At 40.2% G+C, this 27,916-nt stretch overlaps 1 protein-coding gene across 1 annotated transcript in view; it reads left to right on the forward strand.

The window, feature by feature from the left end:
* The first annotated feature begins 1,890 nt into the window (after positions 1–1,890).
* Positions 1,891–27,916, forward strand: part of SLC22A24 (solute carrier family 22 member 24) — a 41,938-nt gene continuing 15,912 nt past the window's right edge. The window contains exons 1-6 of the mRNA XM_002720992.6: positions 1,891–2,690; positions 6,329–6,432; positions 8,450–8,604; positions 8,705–8,873; positions 23,876–23,999; positions 27,390–27,505. Coding sequence (XP_002721038.3) covers positions 2,289–2,690; positions 6,329–6,432; positions 8,450–8,604; positions 8,705–8,873; positions 23,876–23,999; positions 27,390–27,505 — 1,070 coding nt within the window. The 5' untranslated portion in view covers positions 1,891–2,288. The remainder of the gene's footprint in view (positions 2,691–6,328; positions 6,433–8,449; positions 8,605–8,704; positions 8,874–23,875; positions 24,000–27,389; positions 27,506–27,916) is intronic.

A 27,916-nucleotide genomic window follows, 5' to 3' on the forward strand; every position in this document is an offset into this window, starting at 1 on the left:
GGAAATTTATATTCATTAAATAAAAGTTAAAAAAAATAAAAAATAAAAATAAAAAAGAACATACTAGTAAAAAAAAAAAATGTGTTCATGGAAGAGAGCAGTATCTTCCCGGAATGTCTACTATAGGGACATGCCAGGGAGGCCTCAGTTTTTAGAGAACTCTTGCCTTGCCAACATTCCTCATGTGGTTCAGTAATATCTGACTCCAGTAAGCAAACACGGATTTGAATATTAGTTTTGCCCCTTGCTTTACTGAAAGGTTTCCATAGGATCAAAGGAATGAAATTAACATAGCAGCAAATCTATGCCAACATCTTGTGACAAAAATTTAAACCAAATGCATTGCTATGAAGAAAGCAGAGTTAATGATAGTAAGCACTCAGAGGCACAAATCCCCCCTCCAGCCAAGGAGGTAGTGGTTCCAACTGGGGATTCAACCTCAGCAAAACATTGAGCATTCCCACCTCTTCTCCATTTAAATAAAATATAGAGATTAACATTACCTTAGCTTCTTTTCTCCTGCAAATAACTATGGAGTCTGAAAATTTTTTATAAGCCCGGGTACTTTGAGGATATACTGAGAATTTTACAAGTGGAGTGCGTGATCATGCAGTTTCCTCGTTGCCTGGTCCCTCATTGAACCCCAGTCAAATCCTCCACTAAGTGCCCTGTGTTGGACTTCTGCCAGATTTTCTTAGGGTATATATATATATATATATGTATATATATACTGTTCATACCTAAAAGCCCCAACAACTAAGTGGGAAAAGAATAAAACTCTCCATATTACATTTTTCTATAAAATAAGGTAATTATATCCATCTCAAATAAATACATAGCAGATTCACATAGGAAATACTAATACATTATTCTCATTGTCAGTACTTATATTTCTGCATATTCATCCATTTCCGCATTATTTTAGTGATATATTCCTGTTTGGATGTGGAACATTCACTTTCTATTCATGTCTTCACCTGATTACTATGATACTTCCTCTACTCTAACTTCCCTGTGTTTCCTGGGAGAACTGGAGAATGAGGCACCATGATTTTCTCTTTTTCTTTCTCAGGCACCTTGACACTCTAAGCACTTTCATCATTTCTCAGCCTGAAATCAATGAATAATGAGAATAAAATGCATCAGTTAAACTGAGCAAGGGACTGTGCTTGGAGCAGGAACTAGCTTGGTCCACGTTTTTCTCCATCACTTATACCCTGCATATGCATCCTTTAGCAAGTTACATAATCTCTCTGAACCAGTTTTCTCAGTGACAAAATGAAGATGATAAGAGTAAGAGAGAAAGGAAAGAAAATAAAAGTGATTATGACACAGCTGATCCATAGTGCATATTCAGAGAGTTGTTAACTTTCATTGTCATTATTTATATAATTTAATCATAAATTCTAAATGCTTTGCCTTGATGAGTCCCTTCTCACTGTTATTATGTACTGTTAGTGACTTTTGAAAAATAATAATCTGATTGCTTGGCTCCACTAAGGGAATATGATGTCTCCCAAAATTCACATGATGAAATCCAAACCCCCAGCACTTCAAGATGTGACAACACTTGGAGAAAAGGTTAAATGAGATTAAAGGGGCGGCGTCCTGATCCACCTCTTATGAACTGAAGATAAGATCTTGTGACACTGACTACATACTAGTTCCTTCTCTCTTGCCCCATAACCTTGCTTCACGATTGCAAAACTCTTGAAATCACGGCCACTGGTATGATTGAAGGGAAGCAGAATCTCAGTTACCGGCAGTCAGCATTTCCACTCAACATTCCTCTTTGCTTTATTTTAACTAAGGAGTCTTTTCATTAACCTTGAGTCAGAATGCACTTCTAACCAGGAAAAAGCCATATTCCATTGTTTGGGAGACGCACCACCAGGCACTTCACTTGCGAGTCTCCAACATCCCTTCTCTGAAAACAAACACAGACCACTGGGAATGCTTACTTTAGATCACGTGGAGATTCCATCCAGCTGAAGGTCCGCTCAGCTCTTGCAAAGCTCAGGGGTCAGGATCATTCAGAGAAGTGTTTTGAGCAGGATCAGCCATCAGCAACTGAACATCAAAAATTACATCTGTGAAAATTTTTAAGCTGTTGGCTGCCAAAATCAAAGAAATTGTCTCTGCTCTCCTGCAGTGCAGAGACTGGGCCTATTGAGGAGAAAGTAGGGTCAAGAGCAACACAGCACTAGTGGACTTGGAAGCATTCTCTTCCTCTGAACCTATCTCCATAGTCACTGTGCTTCACCTTGGAGACAACCTGCTCAGCCTCAATGGGATTTGATGTGCTCCTGGATCAAGCTGGAAGTCTGGGGAGATTTCAGATCCTTCAGATTGCCTTCTTTTTTGTCACCAGTATGATAACATACACTCATATTCTGTTGGAGAACTTCACTGCAGCCATCCCTGGGCATCGCTGCTGGGTCCCCCTCCTGGACAACCACACCACCTCTGGCAATGACTCTGACATCCTCAGCCAAGACGCCCTCCTGAGAGTCTCCATCCCGCTGGACTCAAACCTGAGGCCAGAGAAGTGCCGTCGCTTCATCCATCCCCAGTGGCAGCTCCTTTACCTGAATGGGACCTCCCCGAGCACGAATGAGCCGGACACAGAGCCCTGTGTAGACGGCTGGGTGTACGATCAGAGCTCCTTCTCCTCCACCATTGTGACTAAGGTAAGAGTCCTCATTTAAATCTCCTGCATATAAGTACCAATGCCAGCGCACTTGGTAAAGTGATAAGTATAAATACACAACCGATCAAAAAGATACGGTATGTGTCGATGAGATTTCACAAATAAGACCAGTGTAAGCAACTAATGAAGGATAGAATTAAAAGGGAGAGAATGATCCTGCAGGGGAAACAGGACACACAGCAGACTCATAGAATGGCAGCATTCCTGCCTCAGAATCAACCCTTGGGACATTCGGATCTGGCTAAAGGGTCCATGAGAGTCTCACAGGCATGGAAAGCCATGACACGGTGGCAAAAAACAATCTAAATGAAAGATCCTGGTGAACAAGACCCCAGCAGAAGGAACAGGCCATCAAGGAGAGAGGCACCTTTCTCTGAAGGGAGGAAGGAACCTCCACTGTGATACAGCCTTGACTAAACAAATTCAGAGTTGGTGAACTCAAGGGGCTTCCATAGCCTAGAGAGCTCATAGCAAGAGTCTCGGGTGATTGCTGACGTCATAAATAAGAGTGCCAATTGTTAAATCAACAACGGGAGTCACTGGGTATATGCTCCCCACGTAGGATCTCTGTCCTTAACGTGTTTTACTATGAAACTTAAAAACAACACTACTAGTCGAACAATACCCTATACCTTGTGCAGTTGTGTTAGTACAGCCTGTTGAAATCCTTGCTTAGTATATACTAACTATATCTTCAGTATATGAAGGTAATTGAAAATGAAACTGGATGAAGGGTGGGTTGGGAGAGGGAGTGGGAGAGGGGAGGGCCACGGGAGGGAGAGAGGTTGGTGAGGGGAAGCCACAACAATATACAAGCTGCACTTTGTAAATTCACATTTATTAAATAAAAAAATAACTATATAACAAACAAAAAAAGAAAAAGTAAAAAAAGAACTTAATACTTTACCCTTTTAGTATTTTTTATGTTCTACTTAAAACTATTGGCTGAACTCTGTAATTAATACACAATTACTCTTAGGTGCTTAATTAATGCTATAACTAATACTCAAATAGTATTTTATACTTTGTGTTTCTGTGTGGGTGCAAACTGTTGAAATATTTACTTAATCTATGCTAAATTGATCTTCTGTGTATAAAGATAATTGAAAATTAATCTTGATGTGAATGGAAGTGGAGAGGGAGTGTGAGAGGGGAGTGCTGTGGGTGGCAGGGAAGTTTTTTTTGGGGGGAAGCTATTGCAATCCATAAGCTGTACTTTGGAAATTTATATTCATTAAATAAAATAAAATAAAATAAAATAAATCTTCTGCATATAAAGAAGTAGTGAAGGTTTTGGGGGTTAACACGAAGCATGGACTGGGAGTTGAGTCCCTAGACAGATATTGTCAGCCTTTTCTTCATTCCTTCAGAAGGTAGCAATTGTTTACCTATACTACAATATATTGTACACCAGTATTGAGATTAGTCAATCAAACTAACTAAACATAAACTTGTGTATACATATGTCATATATCACTTAATCTAGTGAGGATAATTATGCCATTTAAAAAGTAATTGAAGGGCCGGCGCCACGGCTCAATAGGCTAATCCTCTGCCTCTGGCGCCAGCACACCGGTTTCTAGTTCTGGTCGGGGCACTGGTTTCCGTCCCGGTTGCCCCTCTTCCAGTCCAGCTCTCTGCTGTGGCCTGGGAGTGCAGTGTAGGATGGCCCAAGTCCTTGGGTCCTGCACCCGCATGGGAGACCAGGAGAAGCACCTGGCTCCTGGCTTCGGAACAGCACGGTGCGTCGGCCACAGTGGCCATTGGAGGGTGAACCAATGGTAAAGGAAGACCTTTCTCTCTGTCTCTCTCTCTCACTGTCCACTCTGCCTGTAAAAAAAAAAAAAAGTAATTGAAAGCTTTTACCCAAATGTTATGCTAGATCAGTGGCTCTCAGACTTACTGAAAAGTGATGCACAGAGCAAGTATATCAGAACCTCTAGGTGATTCAGGAATTAGTATTGTTGAAGCTCTTCAACTGATTTGATGTGTGCCTACTACAAATGGCCAACAGATAATATTTTCAAGCTGGTCAATGTCACTCACTACCCATCAGGGAAATGAAAATCAAAACCACAATAAAACATCAATTCACCCCTGTTTGAACTGCTATTATCAAAAAGACAGAAAGGAAAAAGTGATGTCCTAGATATAGAATAAGGGAAACACTTATTCACTGTTGGTGGAATGTAAATTGGCATAGACACTATAGCCACTATAGAAAACAGTATAGAGATTTCTGTAAAAACTACAAATAGAACTGCATATGACACAGCGATCTCACTACTGTATGACTCAGCAATATATACTGGGTATATATCAAAAAGACACAAAATTATTTATTAAAGAGATACTTGCTCCACCACAGTTATTGCTATTCACAATAGTCAAAATATGGAATCAACCAAGGTGCCCATCATCAAGTGAATGAATAAAGGAAATGTGGTTCATACATACATGGAATTTCATTCATTCATCCTGTCATTTGCAGCAAAATGATGGAACTGGAGTATATCATGTTACATGAGATAAGTCAGACACCAACAGGCAAATACTGTAAATGTGGGAGTTGAAAAACACCACCAGTATGAACACAGTATGTTAATAACTAGAAGATAGGAGATATGAGAGGCATTCAAGGAGTTTGCATTTAAAAATGTGAAAAATTTGGAATGGTTTATAGATTGGGACAAATATTTAGAAATAGTGGAAGCTCGAGGCTGGCACCGTGGCTCACTTGGTTAATCCTCTGCCTGCAATGCTGGCATCCCATATGGGTGCTGGGTTCTAGTTCCGGTTGTTTCTCTTCCAGTCTAGCTCTCTGCTGTGGCCCGGGAAGGCAGTGGAGGATGGCCCAAGTGCTTGGGCCCCTGCAGCTGCATGGGAGACCAAGAGACGCACCTTGCTCCTGGCTTAGGATTGGCGCAGCTCGCTGGCCATGGCGGCCATATGGGGGTGAACCAACGGAAGGAAGACCTTTCTCTCTGTCTCTCTCTCTCACTGTCTAACTCTGCCTGTCAAAAAAAAAAAAAAAGAAATAGTGGAAGCTGATTACAAGGGTACATGTGATCTCTGTACAAAGCTAAAATTTTTGTTTTGTAAATTTAAAACTATTCTGATATAAAAAGTTTTTAAAACCATACAAAAAATTATTGTATTAATTAAGTATATATTATTAAGTGACATGTTAGTGATATGATGAAGGAAGCTTCCTAGAAAAAGAAAAACATGGGCTTTTCCTCATTGTTTCAATTTTGGTAAGTGAAGATTTCTAAAATTAAATTTTCATATTTTTAATTATGATATCTGAAATGTGTTGACATTCCTGCAGCAAAGGGAATTTGTTATCAAAGGGAAAGTGACTAAAGACACGTAGATACATGGTTACAGATTATTGGAGGGGTATGAGATAGACAGCAATTACATTTGAAGGCTTGAAGTAAGTTCAGTATTTTTAGTCTATGGGCAACCAGAGGAGAGCAATTTTAGATGAAGCTGAAGAGGGAGGCAGAATCCCATAACAGGTGAATGTGTATATCATATGTAGAAGTTGGTTTCAGGTTCCACCAAAGGGTCTACGCTTTCTTAAAACTCTGCTGTGCTATTTTTCTCTTCCAGTGGGACCTGGTATGTGAATTTCAGTCACTAAAATCAGTGGTTCAAACCCTGTTTATGAGTGGGTCACTACTGGGAGGTCTGATGTTTGGCCGTCTTTCAGACAGGTGAGTGTCTTCTCACTTTCTTTTGGGCTGTTGATCAAATGATGCATGCACTCATTTATTTTGGAAATCTTTGAGGTTTTTATGCTGTGTGCATTATATTGTGCTACATACTGACTTCTACTTCTGATTTCAGAGTGCTACAACCAAACATAGGTATTATTATTATTATTATCATTACTATTATTTATTAACAAATAAAAGTATTTGGTTGTGACCTGGACATTATAGTTTGATGTGATAAATCTGTTCTTTGTGTGCATGAAGGAAGACATAAGAAGCCATCTAAATTAGATTCAAACAAATTTCAGGAGTGATTTTCAGAGCATATTTCAAGATACGAAGTTTCTGAGTTGGAGTTAGTTAAACAAAAGGAAAGGAAGGGGAAATGAGGCAGAAGTTGCCTTCATGCTCAAAGGGACAAAACTGTGAAGCAGTGTGATTGGCCTTGCCAATGGTCTGAAACACCTAGACCCTGTGAGAAACATGGGCACTTTTAGACTGGTCATCCTTTTGTACCTATGACATGGGTACACCTGTGTAGTGGTAGTCACCATTACAGAATCTGTTGGTTGTAAAGCAAAATGCTCCTGGTGGGGTGGTAAGACATTACACTCGTACACGGAGAGCTGGACCTTCTGAAAGAGCTCCAATGGGTAATTTTTGCAATCATAAAGTGTAAATAATATTAACAATATAGACCGATATTGTTAGGGTATGAGAAGTTTGGGACTTCTTGTGTACTGGCAGAGTGCTTCCAAAAGGAGGCAGTCAACCAAAACCATGCCTAGCACTCAAGCATGTCTCTCACAAATACACTCAAGGCACTACAGATTCTTAACGCCATCAGTTGCCTTAGTTAAAAGGTATGACCTTTGAGTTTGCACAGTTAAATAATACATGCATAGAATTCACTTGCCCCTAGTTTTCAGACTCACATTACTACAATTCAAATTGCAGGATGAGTGGATGAGTAAATAAATGGAACAGTTTGAAGAAGATGTCAATAAGTTTTCTTGAAATGTAAATTCAGATTGTACCTATAAACTGTAGAATGAAAAATGTGACATATAATGTTTATTTGTTTATTTTCATCTACTAAAAAGGCAGAATGACAAAGTGAGAGAGATCTTTCATTGCTGGTTGACACACAAGATGCTGAGCCTGGCCAAAGCTAGGAGCTTAGCATTCTATCTGTCAGGTCTCCCATGTGAGTTGCAGGTACCCAAGCACTTGAGCCATCATCTGCTGTCTCCTGGCATGAATTAGTAGGATGCTGGGTCAGAAGTAAGTTAGTCTGAACTCAAAGTGGCCTTCCAAAATGGAATGCAGGCATCCAAGGAGCAACTTGCCCAACTGCACCACAATGCCTGCCCCACATATAAACTCATACTCAGCAATAATTAAAACAAGCTATCATCACACATTAACACAGAGAAAAATTATATGACATAGGATTAAACACTATATGATTCCAATTTTAAAAGTCAAAAACAAATTAATAAATGGTATTAAAAGTTGTAATTTCAGATAACTTCAGTGGGAATAGGGAATAAGAGAGGGCACAACATGGGATTCTTGTGTGAAAATAATGTTCTATTTAACTGGGACTCATTAAATACATATCTTTTGTTTTGTGAAAGCTTTACCTTGATAATACAGTGATAAATACAAGTCTCTTGATTTCAGTCTTCACTGCTCTAAACACAATACACAAACTCAGTGTACTCAATACATATTTCTGTGTAGCAAATATCTGAGATAATTTCCCATATTACATTTTCCTTTATATGGTTTCACATGGAGTAACAATGATGGCTGGCTGAGAGATTGACAGCATTCTCATATCGACAGGAAGGCTTACACCTGTGATTTCTCATGTTGACAAAAATAATTATTCTACCAGTTCATCAATGCAATGTTCCAGTTATTAAATATTTATCCTAAATTTCAAGACATGTCATCTTTTGTCAAGCTTTCCATGTATTTATTTATCTTCCTAAATTATCTTATTTCTTAGGTATGGCCGGAAGGCGATATACACGTGGTGTCTCCTCCAGACAGCCATCGCTGACACCTGTGCAATCTTTGCTCCCACCTTCGTTGTTTTCTGCATATTTCGCTTCTTGGCTGGGTTGACTACCATAAATATTATGACAAATGCTTTCATTCTCGGTAAGTCAGTAACTTAAGACTTTTGTTGCACCTAAGCATTGAGTTGCCCTTGAAATTGCCCTTTGTCTGAAACTGTCGTTGTGTGTATGTTTTCTTCCAGCAACAGAGTGGACAGTGCCCAAATTACAATATATAGGAATAACACTGATACTGTGTTCCTACAGTATTGGGCAGATGCTCCTGGGAGGATTAGCTTTTGCCATTCGAGACTGGTACACACTGCATCTGACTGTGTCTATACCCCTGTTTGTCCTTTCCTTGCTCTCCAGGTATGTACAACCATAGAGGAGGCTATGGTGGTAGCACACAGAAAAATCCTGACACTTAAGATCTGGTTAGTATTGGCTTGACCAGGAACCATGGTCCCTGTTCATACTGTACTTTGATAAACAAAAGAAGGCAAAGAATGATGCTCTACTGGGGAGGCTGACATCACAGAGGTTCAATAGAAACAGAATTATTTATGAAATAAGTTTAAGAGAAAAAATAAGCTTAGTTATGAAGCAAATACTTTTTGAACTTTGGAAAGCAATACATGATGGCGATGATTTCATGGCTTTTTCCCTGTAAGTAACATTGTATGAAAGAAAATGATAAGGAATTTATAAGTAAGAAATAGTAAGAGTATGTTTTCTCCCGCACTAAGAATTGACATGGAGGTAGTGTTAGGGAAAATTGGAAAATAGGACCTCCAAAAATTAGATCCTCAATAAATGCAACACAAAACTAACAAAAAAAAGGCTGAACCAACTTTTTCAGAAATTCAGGGAATCATTCAAAAAAGGCAGGAATCCCATTAGGAATAGTGAGTTTGTTGTATTTTAAAATATCCTAATTCTATATTCTACTTTCCAGCTATATTATAGCTTTGGAAAAAAATTGCTTGTATTCTTGATATTAGAAGGAGAAGAACACAGTTTGAGTTGTTTCATAGCCTCATTCACAAAGAACTATCATTATCTGATCTGTGTGATGATTCGCCTAGGAACTCATTTGGAAGACTATATTTGAGCTGACTTAAAGTTGCCCAGAGTAGAAACAAAACCCACTCCACAGGAGTGTCTGAGGCAGAGTTTCTGGAGTGCAATGGGGCTGTGGCAGAGATGTTGCAGAGCATAGAGATACACAATAACCTTATAGAAATGGGAACCAAGCACACATCATTCGCCATCCCAACAATCAGGATTAACATTAAGCCAAAAAGGACACTGCATGGCAGGAAAATAATAAGCAGGAATCCCACTCATGCCACAGAGATCTGAAGCATTTTTTGCTGGAGATGCCTGCACCCTTCACAGGCCTGGGCCCATTTGAGGGACCTTCTGGATTACTATATGGCTGCATTGCCCCAGGGAAATATCCCAGTCCATATTATGCCTTCCCCTACTCAAACTCTTGCTGCACATATGCCTTCTCAAGAACCCATCCACACAAGGTCGTGTAAAGTAGCCAAGAGCTGCCCCAAGGTATTCATCCAACCCAGTCCCACAAACCAACTGAGTTAACATGCCTACTCTCCTATTGCCCCAAGAAGTACCTGGGCAACATGTATTAGGATGCAAAATCCACTGAGGCTCCTGAAAAGCAGTCGGGCAGCCTTGTCCGTCTTCCTGTGTAACCAGGAAATAGCCAGACAGTCTGATCTTGGTTATTCAGCCTCCTGAGGCCCTGGGCAGCAGTCAGATGGCCCCACCCCATCACGCAGAATCCGAGGAAGAATCTAAGCAGCCCCTCCTACATAACCATGGCCCTGGAAAGTGGCCAAATAGCTCATTCTAGGAATTTTGGACCACTGAGGCCCTCAGAAGTAAATGAGTTCCCCAATCCTCTTATCACTGACCCAAACGAGGAGCTGGGCAGTGTACTCTGAGCTGGTCATCCCCAGGGGCCCTGGAAAGGCACACACATAGCCCTGGGACTTTGATGAGCACCCCAGCTATGCCCCACTACCAGAAATATTGTGCTATACCCACCTGAGGCCCACACCCATAGGACATTTGGAAACTGATAATGCTACTCCTCTGCTGCCATAACAGCCATGCCTCACCTGAATGGACTAACATAAGTGGCTCTAGTCCCATACAACCCATGGAAACTGATAAGCATACAACACCTAAAGCTATGGCCAGAGTAACCAGTGAACCTACCCCAACCAAGACAACTAAACCCCACATGTCATACAATTCCACAACTTCAACAGCCTAGGTCACCAAGACACCAACAGACATTGCCAAAAATGTGAGCCAGGCTGGCTCAATAGGCTCATCCTCCACCTGTGGCGCCAGCACACCAGGTTCTAGTCCCAGTCGGGGCGCCGGATTCTGTCCCAGTTGTCCCTCTTCCAGTCCAGCTCTCTGCTGTGGTCCAAGAGGGCAGTGGAGGATGGCCCAAGTCCTTGGGCCCTGCACCCACATGGAAGACCAGGAGAAGCACCTGGCTCCTGCCTTCAGATCAGCGCAGTGCACCAGCCGCAGTGGCCATTGGAGGTTGAACCAACGGCAAAGGAAGACCTTTCTCTCTGTCTCTCTCTCACACAGTCCACTCTGCCTGTCAAAAAAAAATGATAGCAGCCAAAGAAGCTACACAGATGCTATGTCAAATACCTGGAACCAAAGCAAGCAAAGCTACTCTACCAATACCCTAGTATATATCAGGAGAAAATCTTTTACTATGAAAGTCCCTCTAAAATATTAATAATAAGAACAATTGATCAACCATACAAACAACATAGGACACAAGTCACATGAAAAAAAAAAAAAAAAAACAAGATAATGTGATGCCACGAAAGAAACACTCTAACTCTCTATCCACAGACCCCAAAGGGAAGGAAACTGGTGGATTTCATGAAAATGAATTCAAACTAATGACTTTAAGGAAAGTCAATGAGACAGAAAATAAAACACAGAAAATTAGGAAGACAATATTCAATGTCAGTGATAAATTAAGCAGAGAGAGAAATTTTTAAAAAGGGGACCAAAAGAATTATTTGAGCTAACGACTTCAGTAAATGAAATTAAAATAGAAATAAAAGCCTCAACAGTAAACTACACCAAGCAGAAGAAACATATACAAAACAATTTCAGAGGTCTTTTGAAATACCATTGTCGCCGGCGCCGCGGCTCACTAGGCTAATCCTCCACCTTGCGGCACCGGCACACCGGGTTCGAGTCCCGGTCAGGGCGCCGGATTCTGTGCCAGTTGGCCCTCTTCCAGGCCAGCTCTCTGCTGTGGCCAGGGAGTGCAGTGGAGGATGGCCCAAGTACTTGGGCCCTGCACCCCATGGGAGACCAGGATAAGTACCTGGCTCCTGCCATCGGATCAGCGAGGTGTGCCGGCCGCGCCGGCCATTGGAAGGTGAACCAACAGCAAAGGAAGACCTTTCTCTCTCTGTCTCTCTCTCTCTCTCACTGTCCACTCTGCCTAACAAAAAAATAAAAAATAAAAAAATAAATAAAAAATAAATACCATTGTCAGACAAAAAGAAAAGGGGAAAAATCAAAAACAACAAAAACGTACATGAGTTAAGTAGGACTTTTCTCCTTAAAACTCATGCAAATGTTTAAACTCTGATGTCTTAATATTAATGGTTGATGGATAAAGGGTGGAGACCAGATCTAATTGTGGCAGGTAGGAGGCAGTTCCGGTGGGAGTTGCTTTGGTCATTAAGGCTAGGTCCTCAGAGATCATTCTGATGAGAAAGTTGATTATTATTTAATTTCAAGTTTGGTGTCTCCTCTCTCTCCCTCTCTCTCTCTCTCTCTCATTCCTGCCCATAACATGATTATTGCCAGATAAAATCCCAAGCTAGTTGGAAATGTTCTACAAAACCTCAAACTGGGTCCACTCGCTTGACGTGCAGGAAGTCATTCACTGACGTGATGGTAATGGAAGAAACTCTTTTTATTGCAAAGTGCAGGGCAAGGAGATGGGCAGTTATTGTTTAATTCTCAGGTTTCCTGAGGAGTGAATGATGAAGATTCTTTTTTATTTGTATTTATTTTATTTATTTGAAAGGCAGAGCTAGAGAGAGACAGAGAGACAGAGAGACAGAGTCTTCCATCTGCTGATTCACTCCCCAATGACCGCAATGGCCGGAGCTGTGCCGATCCAAAGCCAGGAGCCAAGAGCTTCCTCCAGGTCTTCCCATGTAGATGCAGGGGCCCAAGGACTTGGGCCATCTTCTACTGATTTCCTAGGCCATAGCAGAGAGCTTGATCAGAAGTGGAGCAGCGAGAATTGAACTGGCACCCATATGGGATAACAACAATGCTGGCAGCAGCTTTACCCACTACACCACAGCGCCAGACCCAGTGCATCATCATTTCACAGCAGCAATAAAGCCAACAACATATTATCATTCCTATACCTACAATGAAAGCCAGAGAAATTAGTAATTTTTCCCATAAGAAGACTTTCAGTCCCCAACCAGGAGTAAAGCCGTTGGCTAAGACTTTAGACATAACATTAATCTGGGTGTGTGGAACTGTTATCTTAGGATACATTAAGTATCATCTATCAGTGCCTTACTGAGAAAAATTACATTCTCCAACCCTAACCCTTGATCAAAGATACAGAGCAAGTACTCATACCAATGGAAGGCACATGGTCTATCTTATTTTTTTTTTTATTTTTTTTTTTTTATTTTTTGACAGGCAGAGTGGACAGTGAGAGAGAGAAACAGAGAGAAAGGTCTTCCTTTTGCCGTTGGTTCACCCTCCAATGGCCGCCGCGGCCGGCGCGCTGCGGCCTGCGCGCTGCGGCCTGCGCACCGCGCTGATCCAATGGCAGGAGCCAGGAGCCAGGTGCTTTTCCTGGTCTCCCATGGGGTGCAGGGCCCAAGCACTTGGGCCATCCTCCACTGCACTCCCTGGCCACAGCAGAGGGCTGGCCTGGAAGAGGGGCAACCGGGAGAGAATCCGGCGCCCCGACCGGGACTAGAACCCGGTGTGCCGGCGCCGCTAGGCAGAGGATTAGCCTACTGAGCCACGGCGCCGGCCGGCACATGGTCTATCTATGAAGCAAGTTTGGGAAATTGGCAGAATTCTGTATAATTTTCCCATCTTATTTAAAGCTAAGAAGGCCCAAAATATAACTTCCCTCTCTGTCTCAGGGGAAGCCAAGGCTACCATTTTTTGTTTCCTTACTTAGAGTCAGTGTCAGTGTTTACTCTTTTTTTTTAAACTTTTATTTAATGAATATAGATTTCCAAAGTACAGCTTATGGATTACAATGGCTTCCCCCCCATAACGTCCCTCCCACCTGCAACCCTCCCCTTTCCCACTCCCTCTCCCCTTCCATTCACATCAAGATTCATTTTCGTTTCTCTTTATATACAGAAGATCAGTTTAGCATACATTAAGTAAAGATTTCAACAGTTTGCTCCCACACAGAAACATAAAGTGAAAAATACTCTTTGAGTACTAGTTATAGCATTAAATATCAATGTACAGCACACTAAGGACAAAGATCCTACATGAGGAGTAAGTGCACAGTGACTCCTGTTGTTGACTTAACAAATTGACACTCTTGTTTATGGCATCAGTAATCACCCTAGGCTCTTGTCATGAGCTGCCAAGGCTATGGAATCCCCCTGAGTTCACCAACTCTGATAATTTTTAGACAAGGCCATGGTCAAAGTGGAAGTTCTGTCCTCCCTTCAGAGAAAGGTACCTCCTTCTTCGATGACCCATTCTTTCCACTGGGATCTCACTCGCAGAGATCTTTCATTTAGGTTTTCTTTTTCCAGAGTGTCTTGGCTTTCCATGCCTGAAATACTCTCATGGGCTTTTCAGCCGGATCCGCATGCCTTAAGGGCTGATTATGAGGCCAGAGTGCTGTTTAGGACATCTGCCATTCTATGGGTCTGCTGTGTATCTCACTTCCCATGTTGCATCATTCTCTCCCTTTTTGATTCTATTAGCTAGTATTTGCAGACACTATTCTTGTTTATGTGATCCCTTTGGTTCTTAGTCCTATCATTATGATCAATTGTGAACTGAAATTGATCACCGGGACTAGTGAGATGGTATTGGTACATGCCACCTTGATGGGATTGAATTGGAATCCCCTGGTATGTTTCTAACTCTACCATTTGAGGTAAGTCAGCTTGAGCATGTCCCGAATTGCACATCTCTTCCCTCTCTTATTCCCACTCTTATATTTAACAGTGATCACTTTTCAGTTAAGTTTCAGCACTTAAGAAGAATTGTGAATTGATTACAGTATTCAACCAAAAGTATTAAGTAGAACAAACAAAAAAAAATACTAAGAGGGATAACATATCAAGTTGCTCATCAACAGTCAGGGTGAGGGCTGATCAAGTCACCGTTTCTCATAGTGTTCATTTCACTGTAACAGGTTTCCTTTTTGGTGCTCAGTTAGTTGTCACCTATCAAGGAGAACAAGTGGTATTTGTCCCTTTGGGATTGGCTTATTTCACTCAGTATAATGTTTTCCAAATTCCTAACAGGGATCACTTTTCAGTTAAAATTTAAACAGCTAAGAATAATTGTGTGTTAATTACAGTGTTCAACCAACGGTATTTTTTGTTGTTGTTCTAGTGCCGTTGTTTACTCTTTTTTTAATATTTATTTTTTTATTTATTTGGAAGCCAGAGTTACAGAGACTCATAAGCCAAGTGAGAGGTCTTCCATCCACTGGTTCACTCCCTAAATAGCCACAATAGCTGAAGCTGGGCCAATCCAAAGCCAGAGCTTTTTCTGGGTCTCCCATGTGGGTGCAGGGGCCCAAGGACTTGGACCATCTTCTACTGCTTTCTCAGGCCATAGCAGAGAGCTGTCTTGGGATTGGAGCTGCCAGGACTTGAACCAGCACCCATACAGGATGCTGGCACTGAAGGAGGCAGCTTTACCTGCTGCACCACAGTGCCAGCCCCAGGTGTTTATTCTCTTACCTCCTCTAAGGCAGAAGGTATGGTAAGGACTTTGAGTTAAAACCTTTTGTTTGTGTGTGTGTGTATGTGTGTGTGTGTGTGACTGGCTTATTTCACTCAGTATAATGGTGTCCAGTTGCATCCACTTTGTTGCAAATGATAGAATTCTATTCTGCCACTGTGTAGTATTCCATAGTGTATATATACCATAACTTCTTTATTCAGTATTCAGTTGACAGACATCTGGGTTGATTCCATATCTTTGCTAATGTAAATTTAAGATTAACCCTACACTAAATATAGAGTTCACCTAATAGTATGACAAAAAAAGAAAAAAATAAAAAAAACAAGCAAACAAAAATAATTGCTCCTCAACAGTCAAGACAAGAGCTGTTCAAAATCATTGCATCACAAGTGCCGGTTTTCCTCCTACGGATTACATTTTAAATACTCTAGTAGTTACCACAGATCAGAGAAACCATATGGTATTTGTTTGGGGTGTGTGTGTGTGTGTGTGTGTGTGAGACTGGCTTATTTCACTAAGTATAATGTCCAGTTGCATCCACTTTGTTGCAAATGATAGAATTCTTTTCTGCCACTGTGTAGTATTCTGTAGTGTATATATACCATATATATACACTGATGGACATCTGGGTTGATTCCATATCTTAGCTAATGTAAATTTAGCTGCAATGAACAGGGGGGTATAGATCATTCTTTCATATGCTGATTTCATTTCCCTTGGATAAATTCCCATGAGTGGGATGGCTGGGTCATATGGTAGGTCTATATTCAGCTTTCTGAGGTATCTCCATACTGTCTTCCACAGTAGTTGCACCAGTTCACATTTTCACCCACAGTAAATGAGAGTGCCCTTTTCCCCATATCCTGGCCAACATTTGTTGTTTGTTGATTTCTGTATGAAAGCCATTCTAATGGGGGTGAGGTAAAACCTCATTATGGTTTTGATTGGCATTTCTCTGATGGTTAGTTATCCTAAGTATTTTCTCATGTGTCTGTTGGACTCAACTGGAAATCTCAAAGTCTAAGGAATTTAGGACTTTGATTCTCTGAAAACCTGTCAAAGATGCCAAGAGGGCTTAACATATCTGCTCAAAATAAGATCCTTTATCATTGTGAAATAATGCTCATCCATTTAGTCAGGATGATTCAACCACTGATAGACTATATTTAACCATAATGATCATTCAAATAGTTCAAAATAAGTACATATCCAGAAATAACTCTCTTAGACTCAATTCTTTGCATACAATCAAAACTTAATAGACGGTAGAGAATACAAGAGGTTACCTAAAATACAAACCAGTGTTTCCTTTGTCAGTCACCTAACAGGGAAATAAAAACCTTCAATAGAAAAAACAGTATATGAAATTACCCCATAACTTAGAACACTTTAACAGAGTCAGAATCAGGAAGAATAAAAAGAGCTTATAGGAACTGACTATAAAATTGACAGAAAACTACCAATTAAACGTCAACCATTAAAAGGAAGTGTTGCCATTTTTAAAAAAATTCAAAATTAAAGATCAATATATTTCCAGGTATTTACCAGCGTATTGATATACATATATTTTTAAAACTTCATTGCTCTAATAGATCAGAATCCAATTTTATGTTAGTATATCTGTGATATAAATGTTCAATCTTTAGAAAACCCTGTAAACAACATTTTTTAAATGAATGTCAATTTTATCACACACAAATTCCTCTTAGAAGATTTATGCCCTCCAAACTTTCTGTAACATGTGAATACCTTCTACAACTTACTTAAACTTTTAGTTTTTGCCCTAAATTTTCCCTTTTAGTCTAAAAAAATATAGTCATTCTACTTTAGGACAAAAATTCGCACAAGCAATTCTCATTCCTTCTTAATGTTCCAAATCAAAAGTACATTTTCATACATGCAACTTCCTTATTTCTTCCTCCCATATCTACTTTACATGACTTACATTTTGAAATAATCCTTTAAAAATCTCAAGACAAAGAGTTCTAATGAAAGAACATACAAAATTCCAACCTTAGTTATTTTCTATTTCTTAAGATTTATTTATTTATTTGTTTGTTTAAGAGGTAGATTTACAAAGAAAGGGAGAGAAAAAGAAAGAGGTCTTCCATCCACTGGTTCACTCCCCAAATGTCTGCAACAGCTGGAGCTTGGCCAATCCAAAGCCAGAAGCCAGGAGCTACCTACAGGTCTGCCATATGAGTGCAGGGACCCAAGCACTTGGGCCATCTTCCACTGCTTTCCCAGACCATAAGCAGAGAACTGAATTGGAAGAGGAGCAGCCAGGACACAGACTAGTACCCATATGGAATGCCAGTGACAAGTGGAGGCTTAACCTACAATTCCACAGTACTGTCCCCAATCTTAGTTATTTTCAAGCAGTCTTAAATTACTTTTCATATATGGAAAATTTATGAAACCCTATTTGTTAACAAACCCAGATAGTCTTTTTGTAGAATTTAAGATGCTAAGAGTGCTGAAGTTTATATTTAGAACATTTATCTCATTTACATTTACCCAAATTACACTTAGCAACTATATCTAGATGACTTAAGAAGCTTGGCGATTAGATAAGCATTATTATCATTTTAAATAATTTTCTTGTCAAAGAAAACAATTAAAGCTAATTCATTGTACTTAATTCATGGAACACAATGAGTACTGTGGCTTCATCTGAATTACTTGTTCTTAGGTCATAATTATACCTTTATGATTTCAAATAACTAACAAAGACAAGCATAACATTTCTTGACTAGCAACCAGGCACAAATGTTCATTAACAGCTTTTTAAAATGTCCTTTTTTCACATTTAAAGCAGATCATTTATCAAAGATTTACTTAAGTTATGTGAACCAACAGGTATTTTGATCAATACATTTTTTTTTCTGAACCACTCTGTATTGGATTGTTTTGCAAGAGAAAGGCATTCTCACAACCAGATTTTCACTGTGTAGCTGGAGATGTTGGAAAAGACCCCAGAGGCACAGGCAATTAAAGCCAAAATTGAAAAATGGTATTACATCAAATTGATAAGCTTCCATACTGCAAAAGAAACATTTAGCAAAGTTCAGAGGCAACTGACAGAATGGGAGAAATTATTTGCAAACTATGCAACTGATAAAGAGATCAAGAAACTCAACAACAACAACAAATAACGATTCAATAAAGAAATGGGCAAAGGACTTAAAAGGCATTTTTCAAAAGAGGAAATCCAAATGGCCATTAGACACATAAAAAATAATCATGGCCAGCACCTCTGCTCAATGGGCTAATCCTCTGCCTGCGGCGCTGGCACATCAGGTTCTAGTCCCGGTTGGGGTGCCGGATTCTGTCCGGGTTGCTCCTCTTCCAGTCCAGCTCTCTGCTGTGGCCTGGGAGTGCAGTGGAGGATGGCCCAAGTCCTTGGGCCCTGCACCCCATGGGAGACCAGGAGAAGCACCTGGCTCCTGGCTTCGGATCAGTGCGGTGCGCCGGCAGCAGCGGCCATTGGGGGGTGAACCAACGGAAAAGGAAGACCTTTCTCTCTGTCTCTCTCTAGAGCACTGTACACTCTGCCTGTTTAAAATAATAATAATAATCAGGATCACTATCCATCAGAGAAATGCAAATCAAAACCATAATGAGGTTTCCCCTCACCTCAATTAGAATGGCTTTCATGCAGAAATCAACAAACAACAAATGCTGGTGTGGATGTGGGGAAAAAGGTGCAGCGAATGTAGAAGACATTACAGATATACCTCAGAAATCTGAATATAGACCTGCCATATGACACAATCATCCCTCCTCTGGGAATTTACCCAATGGAAATGAAATCAGCATGTGAAAGAGTTGTCTGTTCTCCATGTTTATTGCAGCTCAATTCACAATAGGTAAAATATGAAACCAACCCAAATGTCCATCAACTGAAGAATGGATAAAGAAATTATGGAGTGGGGCCAGAACTTTGGCACAGCGGGTTAATGCCCTTGCCTGAAGCACCAGCATCTGATACAGATGCCCATTCTAGTCTCAGATACTCCTCTTCTGATCCAGCTCTCTACTATGGCCAGGAAAATCAGTGGAAAATGGCTTAAGTCCTTGGGTCCCTGCACCCACGTGGGAGACCTGGAAGAAGCTCCTGACTCCTGGCTTCAGATCAGCACAGCTCTGGCCATTGTGGACATCTGGGGAGTGAACCAGCAGATGGAAGACCTCTCTCTTTCTGTCTCTACCTCACTCCGTAACTCTGTCTTTCAAATAAATAAAATAAAACTTTAAAAAAAGAGAGAGAGAGGGCTCCAAGATGGCAGAATAAGGAGGGAGCTCATTTATAGTCCAGCAAAAGATAGTTTAATGAAAGTCAAGATACTGTAGTCTCAGGGAAGAGTTAGGGGAAAAACAGCAGAGGAAACTCTTCCAGAATTAGAGGGACATGGTGGACATATGTGGAGGGCACAGGCACCCACGGTTTGGGACCCCACCTGCCAAGTCTACGCACCAGCACTGGAAAGGGAGGTGAGGCAAAACCACAGTAGCCAGAGACACTGGCAGAAAAGCAGCAGGAAGAGCCTAGAGGGAACGAGGCTTGAAACCCTATGGTGGAAAGTACACCAGCCTAACTAGAGGAGAGAAAAAAAAAATAAAAGTGATCAGTATGGACACGATTCTCCATGTCCATTCACCTTACAAAGGCGAACAAGACAATAGAGCGGGTGCCATTTTGGTCATACATAACAGATGCACCAGGTCGGGACTGTGCCCGCCCTCAACCAAGAAGAAAAACCTGACTCTGGTGGAGAGAAATAACAGGAGACTAAGACTAGTGAATGTGTGGAGCTTATGAACCGGGACTGTTAAAAAAAAAAAAACTGAGGGTGTGTGGGGAGAACTCACAGTGTGGTTGAGATATGAGTAGTCTCAGTGGGAGACACCACAAACTCGGTAGCCTTGGCTACCTGGTGAGAGACATTGCAGGGGAATCTGAGCTTCCACTGAGGACTGCACTGATCCTTTGTGTGGTCCTTGGAACAGAGCAGACGAATATTATACCCACTGGGGCTAGCACTCAGGCACTTATTGTCATCAAGGAGAAGAACTCAGCTGAGTGGAATTACTTTCCTTCTGAATTATAAGAGAGAGAGAAAAAGACAGAGAGAAGAGAGATTTACCACACCAAACCTGGGTGTGTCAACTTTGGCACACCCTTAACCCTGAAGAACTCTACAAGCCACACCCACTAGAACTGAACAGAGCCACACCCACCACAAGCCTCTAGAGATTCACCAAAAGCAAACAGTCCACTTAATCTAGAGTCACACTATAACGAGAAAGCCACCACAGTGGAAAAAAAAAAAAAAGCAAAGAAAGAAGAAACCAAAGAATATCTCCACAAAGCCAAACAACAAATGCACAAACAAAGGAAACAAGAACAAGGAAGACAACATGACATTCCCAAATGAACATGACACTCCAATACAAGATTATGAAGATGATGAAATAGAAGAAATGCAAGATACGGATTTCAAAACTATTATGGGCTGGCACCGTAGCTCAATAGGCTAATCTTCCGCCTGCGGTGCCGGCACCACGGGTTCTAGTCGCAGTCAAGGCACCAGATTCTGCTGTATGGGATACAGCAAAGGCATTGTTAAGAAGAAAGTTTATAGCAATTGGGTCCTACATCAAAATATTGGAAAGGCACCGAATAAACCACAGCTGAGAAAGAACTTCTAAGATCAATTCCATTCACAATAGCCACAAAAACAATCAAGTACCTTGGAATAAACTTAACCAAGGATGTCAAAAATCTCTATAATGAGAATTACAAAATCTTAAAGAAAGAAAGAGAAGAGGATACCAAAAAATGGAAAAATCTTCCATGCTCATGGATTGGTTGAGTCAATATCATCTTAATGTCCATTTCCCAAAAGCAATTTATAGATTCAATGCAATACCAATCAAATTACCAAGACATTCTTCTCAGATCTGGAAAAAATGTTGCTGAAATTCATATTGAAGCACAGGAGACCTCAAATAGCTAAGCAATATTGTACAACAAGAACAAAGCCAGAGGTATCACAATACCAGATTTCAGGACATACTACAGGGCAGTTGTAATCAAAACAGCATAGTACTGGTACAGAAACAGATGGATAGACCAATGGAACTGAATAGAAACACCAGAAATAAATCCAAACATCTACAGCCAACTTATATTTGATCAAGGATCTAAAACCAATTCTTGGAGCAAGGACAGTGTCTTGATCAGCCCTCATCCTGACTCTCAAGGAAAAACTTACTATTTTATTCCTTTAGTATTTTTTTTGTTCTACTTAATACCATTGGTTTAACTCTTCAATTAACACACAATTATTCTTAGACCTTTAAAATTAACTGAAAAGTGATCCCTGTTAAATGTAAGAATGGGAATAAGAGAGGGAGGAGATGTACAGTTCAGCACATGCTCAATCGGACTTACCCCTAAGGATAGAGTTAGAAATGTGCCAGGGGATTCCCAAAAAGACAATACCATATGTTCTCTCTTATCTGTGATAATAGAGCCCCTAAAAGGTAATCTATAGAAGTGAAATTGATACTTTGAGATGCAATGACTTTGAACAGCCCTTGTCTCTGCTGTTGACGAGCAGTTTTTTTTCCATATTATTTGTTAAACTCTTTACTTAGTATAGAGTTGACCATGTGTATATGAAAATTAGAAAACACTAATGAAAAAAATTGAAGAAGACATCAAGAAATGGTATGACCTCCCATGTTGATGGATTTGAAGAATTTACATTATCTAAGTGTCCATATTATTCAAAGTTATTCACAGATTCAATGCAATCATCATCGAAATACTAATAACACTCATCACAAAATTAGAAAAACAATAATAAAATTAATATAAAATACAAAAAACACTGAATGGCCAATAAATAGTGAATATTAAGAACACAACTGGTGGCCGGTGCCGCGGCTCAATAGGCTAATCCTCTGCCTTGTGGCGCTGGCACACTGGGTTCTAGTCCCGGTCGGAGTGCCAGATTCTGTCCCGGTTGCCCCTCTTCCAGGCCAGCTCTCTGCTGTGGCCAGAGAGTGCAGTGGAGGATGGCCCAAGTCCTTGGGCCCTGCACCCCATGGGAGACCAGGATAAGTACCTGGCTCCTGCCTTATGATCAGCGCAGTGCGCTGGCCGCAGCACGCCAGCCACGGCGGCCATTGGAGGGTGAACCAACGGCAAAGGAAGACCTTTCTCTCTGCCTCTCTCTCACACTGTCCACTCTGCCTGTCAAAAAAAAATAAAAATAAAAATAAATAAATAAATAAAAATTATTTTAAAAAAAAGAACACAACTGGATACATCACAATACAGGATTTCAAAACATACTATGGCTCTTTTGTAACCGAAGTCTCATGTTACTGACATAAAACAGACTTATAGATTAAATGGAATAGAACTTTAATATGTATAGGTAATTTATTATTTTGAGGAAATTTTCTTCTAGTCCTAAAGGTTGTAGTTTTTTAAGTATTTTTGTCATGAAAGGGTGTTGATTTTATCACTTTTCTACACAATCGTGATGATTATGTGGTTTTTGCCTTTCATTCGGTTATTCTGTTATATTACATTGATCAATGTATGTATATTTTTATTGTTTGTATATTGAGCCATCCTTGCACTCCAGAATAAATCCCACTTAGTTTTTGTACATAGCAGTTTTAATTTGCTGTCTATTTCAGTTCTCTAGTCTTTTTGTTGATGATTGTTGCATCATTCATCAGGAATATTGGTCTATAGTGTTCTTTTTTGTGGTGTCAGAGAGACCATATGATATTTTTTTCATAACTGGCTTATTTCACTATGTATATTGCTGTCCAGTTGCATCAGAATATGAAAATCATAAAGACAGAAAGTAGATAATGACCCCTAGAAGTAAAGAAGGAAGGACTATGGAGAGATTGTTAACATGTATAGGATCTTTTTTAGAGGATGATGAGAATTTTCTGGAATCATGGAGTGGTGATTTTGCAAAACTTTGTGATTATTGTTTAAACCACTGACCTGTGTCCTTTGAAATTAACTTTGTGATATATGAGTTATATCTTAATAACAAACATTTTAACTCAGACCAGTGACTTACATTATTGCTCATTCCTCACTGTTTTCTAAGATTACTTAAACACTTGGTGATGATCAGATATATCCCTCCCCTTAGGAAGACAGTCCAATGGAGGAGGCAGGTTTGATTAGAAGTTACCTTACTAGAATTTGTAATGCTTGTATTAAATGGAAGAGGAAAGGAACCTCAAGTTAAAGCTAAGTGACAATTAAACAATTGAGTGTTAATTGGTCCTTTGTTGTGTTCTTTCATCAGAAGGCTGGTGGAGTCTGCTCGGTGGCTGGTTACAACCAATCAGCTAGATGAAGGCACAAAGGCACTTAGAAGGGTTGCACGCATCAATGGAAAAAAGAGTGCTGGAGAGATCCTGACCATTGAGGTGATCTGGAAAGGGGAGTTGGGTACTGGGATAAAATGCCATGAACTCACAATCACCCTAGTCTGGATTCCTGGAAACACTGCAAACCCAGAATTAGAATTCTCTGGATGGGGTGTCACAACTCTGTCCTGATTCCCTGTGGATTCATCATGTGCAAAGGAGGATTAGGAATTAGTTGATAAAAAGGAAAAGGAAAAGCATTTCTTACAGCAAAGTGATTGATAGAGGCACAACAAATAGATATCCTCATATCAACTATGAAAGTAAATACCTTATAGAATAAAATGTGCATAAGGAAAAAAACAAAGATTCTATCCTCTGGCTCCAAATTATTTCAATACTCTGACATGATAAATGAATTGCAACATGCCAAATGTCCCCAGAAAATCTTATTTCATTATAACTCACGTTAAAAGTCTACAATCTTAACATTAAAATGAGGTTCACATGTGGATGAGACACATGTAGTTCTATTTTTTTTTTGACAGGCAGAGTGAACAGTGAGAGAGACAGAGAGAAAGGTCTTCCTTTTTTGCCGTTGGTTCACCCTCCAATGGCCGCCGCGGCCGGCGCACTGCGGCCAGCGCACCGCACTGATCTTAAGGCAGGAGCCAGGTGTTTCTCCTGGTCTCCCATGGGGTGCAGGGCCCAAGGACTTGGGCCATCCTCCACTGTACTCCCGGGCCACAGCAGAGAGCTGGCCTGGAAGAGGGGCAGCCGGGACAGAGTCCAGCGCCCCGACCGGGACTAGAACCCAGTGTGCTGGTGCCGCAAGGCAGAGGATTAGCCTAATGAGCCACGGCAACGGCAACATGTAGTTCTCTAACTATAGCATATTTGTATTTGTAGATCTTTAGAACTGAAGAGACAAAACGCCTGTCCTCAAGACATCTAACAAGCAATGAAAATGCAAGCATGGAATAACCACTGTAGACATCCATAGTCCAAATAGGGGAGAGATGTGAGACTGTGAGACACAAAGGAGCCCAGAGTAGTTATAAAATCCAGTTGGACAAATGTTAAATATTCCTTGAGTAGGTCTCAAGGCATGGAAAATGAAAGAAATGTGACTTTAAGCTATATCCCCCTGACTCCTAGATACAATCTCTGAAATGTGGTTCCTATTTCATTAAAGACAAAAATGTTTGCAGTTGAATGGTGTTCTCAGGGAGTTTCCCACCAGTAGCATTTTGGGGAACTCATGATCCTTTCATTTTGCATTCTTATTTTCAGTCAACTTGGCATTGTTTCTTTTGATAAGTATTTCTCAAAAACTGTGTGGATCTCCTATGAATCTTATTGTTGTTTATTTTATTAAGCAAAGTCCACCCTAGCAAATACCTTTGAGATAAGCTTGTATCTACCTTGGTTTCCTGCTGAGATGACGGAGAGGCATTGCATCTAAGTACCTGTTTGATTGAGAGGCACATTCTTAATTTCTTTAAAGGGCCCTTTATTTCTGAATTATACACTGACCCTTTGGTGTTTTCTATGAGATCTTGATAAAAACCATGTATGAGGTGATGGATATGCTAATTGCCCTGCTGTGATCATTATACAATGTGTACATGTATCCACATTTCACCTGGTATTCCATCAATAAGTCCTGTCACTGTGGGTCCATTAAAAATTAACTGAAACTTTTTTTAAAGAGAAACATCATACATTCACATGCTGGACTTTATCACTTGGCTAGGGTTTATCTCCACACCATGTTTTCCTGACAGCACTTCAAAGCCAATTCTAAATGTTAAAATGTCTAAATTTGCCACTTGGAAAGGCTGAGAAATAGAAGGACAATACAAAACATTAATGGAAAGTACATAGTATGAAAAAGCAATTATGCCTGAATTTCAAAAAATGTTTGCTCCAAAATAAACTTATCTTTTAATCTCATTTTTTCATGAGAGTTTGAGGTAGAAACTTAAGTTTCCTGAAGAAGCTCTTATTATTTCTTTTTGCTGACAATTTTTTCCTCAGTTTCTCTTTATCCCTTGCTTTTATTATTAGCAATATGAAGAAATCAAGAGACATCAATACTTGGATTGGAAATTTTCTTAGCTGAAAGCCAAGTTCATTAAGTCCATGTCATGTTTTCCACCTAACTAGAGTTAATGATCTTGTTAAATTTCTGCCATATTTTTTAAAGATTTATTTTTATTTATTTGAAAGACAGAGTTTCAGAGAGAGAGAAAGAGGTCTTCCATCCACTGGTTCACTCCATAGATGGCTGCAAAGGCCAGAGCTGTGCCCATCTGAAGCAAGAATCCAGGAGCTTCCTCAGGGTCTCCCATGTGGGTGCAGGGGCCCATTCCAGCAGAGAGCTGGAATGGAAGAGGAATATTCTTCCAATAAATGGATATGGGATGTCTTTCCACATATTTGTGCCTTCAGTTTCTTTCTTTCATCAATGTTTCATTATTTTCACTGTAAAAATATTTCAAATACAAAGTTAAATTTATTTCTGTATACTTTTCCTAGCTACTGCCCATGGGACTACTTTTATCACTTCTTTTTCAGTAAGATTTTTAATGTATAAAATTGCTTTAATTTTTACATGTTGATTTTATATCTGCAAACAGGAAATTAACTATCTCCTTTCTAATTTATAGTTTTTTATTTCTTTATTTTTGCTAATTGCTATAGCCAAAACAGTCTTATTCTAATAAGGGAAGGACAAGTCTCTCTTGCTCAGTGGATAGGACAGAAATCTTGAAACCTGAGCAAGTTCCCTTTGGCTTTTCCCTTTATAATATGTATTTTTTCTTTTTTTTTTATAAATTTTGACAGGCAGAGTTAGTGAGAGAGAGAGAGAGACAGAGAGAAAGTCTTCCTTTTTTCCATTGGTTCACCCCCCAAGTGGCCGCTATGGCCAGAGTGTTGCGGCCAGTGCACTGTGCCAATCCGAAGCCAGGAGCCAGGTGCTTCCTCCTGGTCTCCCTTGTGGGTGCAAGGCTCAAGGACCTGGGCCATCCTCCACTGCCTTCCCGGGCCACAGCAGAGAGCTGGACTGGAAGAGGAGCAACTGGGACAGAACCGGTGCCCCAACTGGGACTAGAACCTGGGGTGCCGGCACCACAGGGGGAGGATTAGCCTAGTGAGCCATGGTGCCAGCCTATATTATATATCTTTTAATCAATGCTTTTTGCCCCTTATGAGTTCAATATTTTGTAACAGGCTTTTTTCTTATAAAATTCCTCTGAGGTCCTATCTCTCATGATACATTTTGTAACTTTCCACCCAAGAGATAGATTACTTATAGTCCACACACCTCACTACTCAGAAGTGTCCATGAACATAGTAAACATCATGTCTGTCTCATTCTCTGAGACTCACCATTATGCCTTACAGACATCTCATAAGTGCTTGTTGTTGGTTTTATTGTTGAAGTTCGTGAGATCCGCCATGCAGGAGGAGCTGAACAAAGCCCAGACCAAAACTTCAGTTATTCACTTGCTCCGTGCACCCAAACTGCGCATGATAATATGCTTCTTGAGCTTCATAAGGTGAGTTCCATTGGTTGATGATTAAATTTCAAATATTGGAGATGCAGATGACTTTATTCTTTCAAAAATATTAGCAGAATTTTTGGTGACAAGTGAATACATAAGAGAAAAGAAAGTGATATAAAATGTTTGTTTTAAAGTGCCACATTGTAGGATAGCCTAACAGTGTAAGATTCACCTAACCTTACTACTTAGATGTATTCCAGCACAGCGTGTATCACTGGAGAGTAGGATGAAGAGAAGCTTTAGCATAAAATATACTTTCACCTTTTAAAATGTTTTACAGACAGAAAACTTAAACAAGTGAAAAACACAAATCTTAAGTATTCATCTATATAATATTTTATTGTCTTTAGTATTTTACTTGTTTAATACTGCCACATTCACTTAAAATATAGACATTATATAAAT

The sequence above is a fragment of the Oryctolagus cuniculus genome, chromosome 1 (genome assembly GCF_051225735.1).
Source record: "Oryctolagus cuniculus isolate XC-2025 breed Fujian yellow rabbit chromosome 1, ASM5122573v1, whole genome shotgun sequence".
Taxonomy (NCBI): domain Eukaryota; kingdom Metazoa; phylum Chordata; class Mammalia; order Lagomorpha; family Leporidae; genus Oryctolagus; species Oryctolagus cuniculus.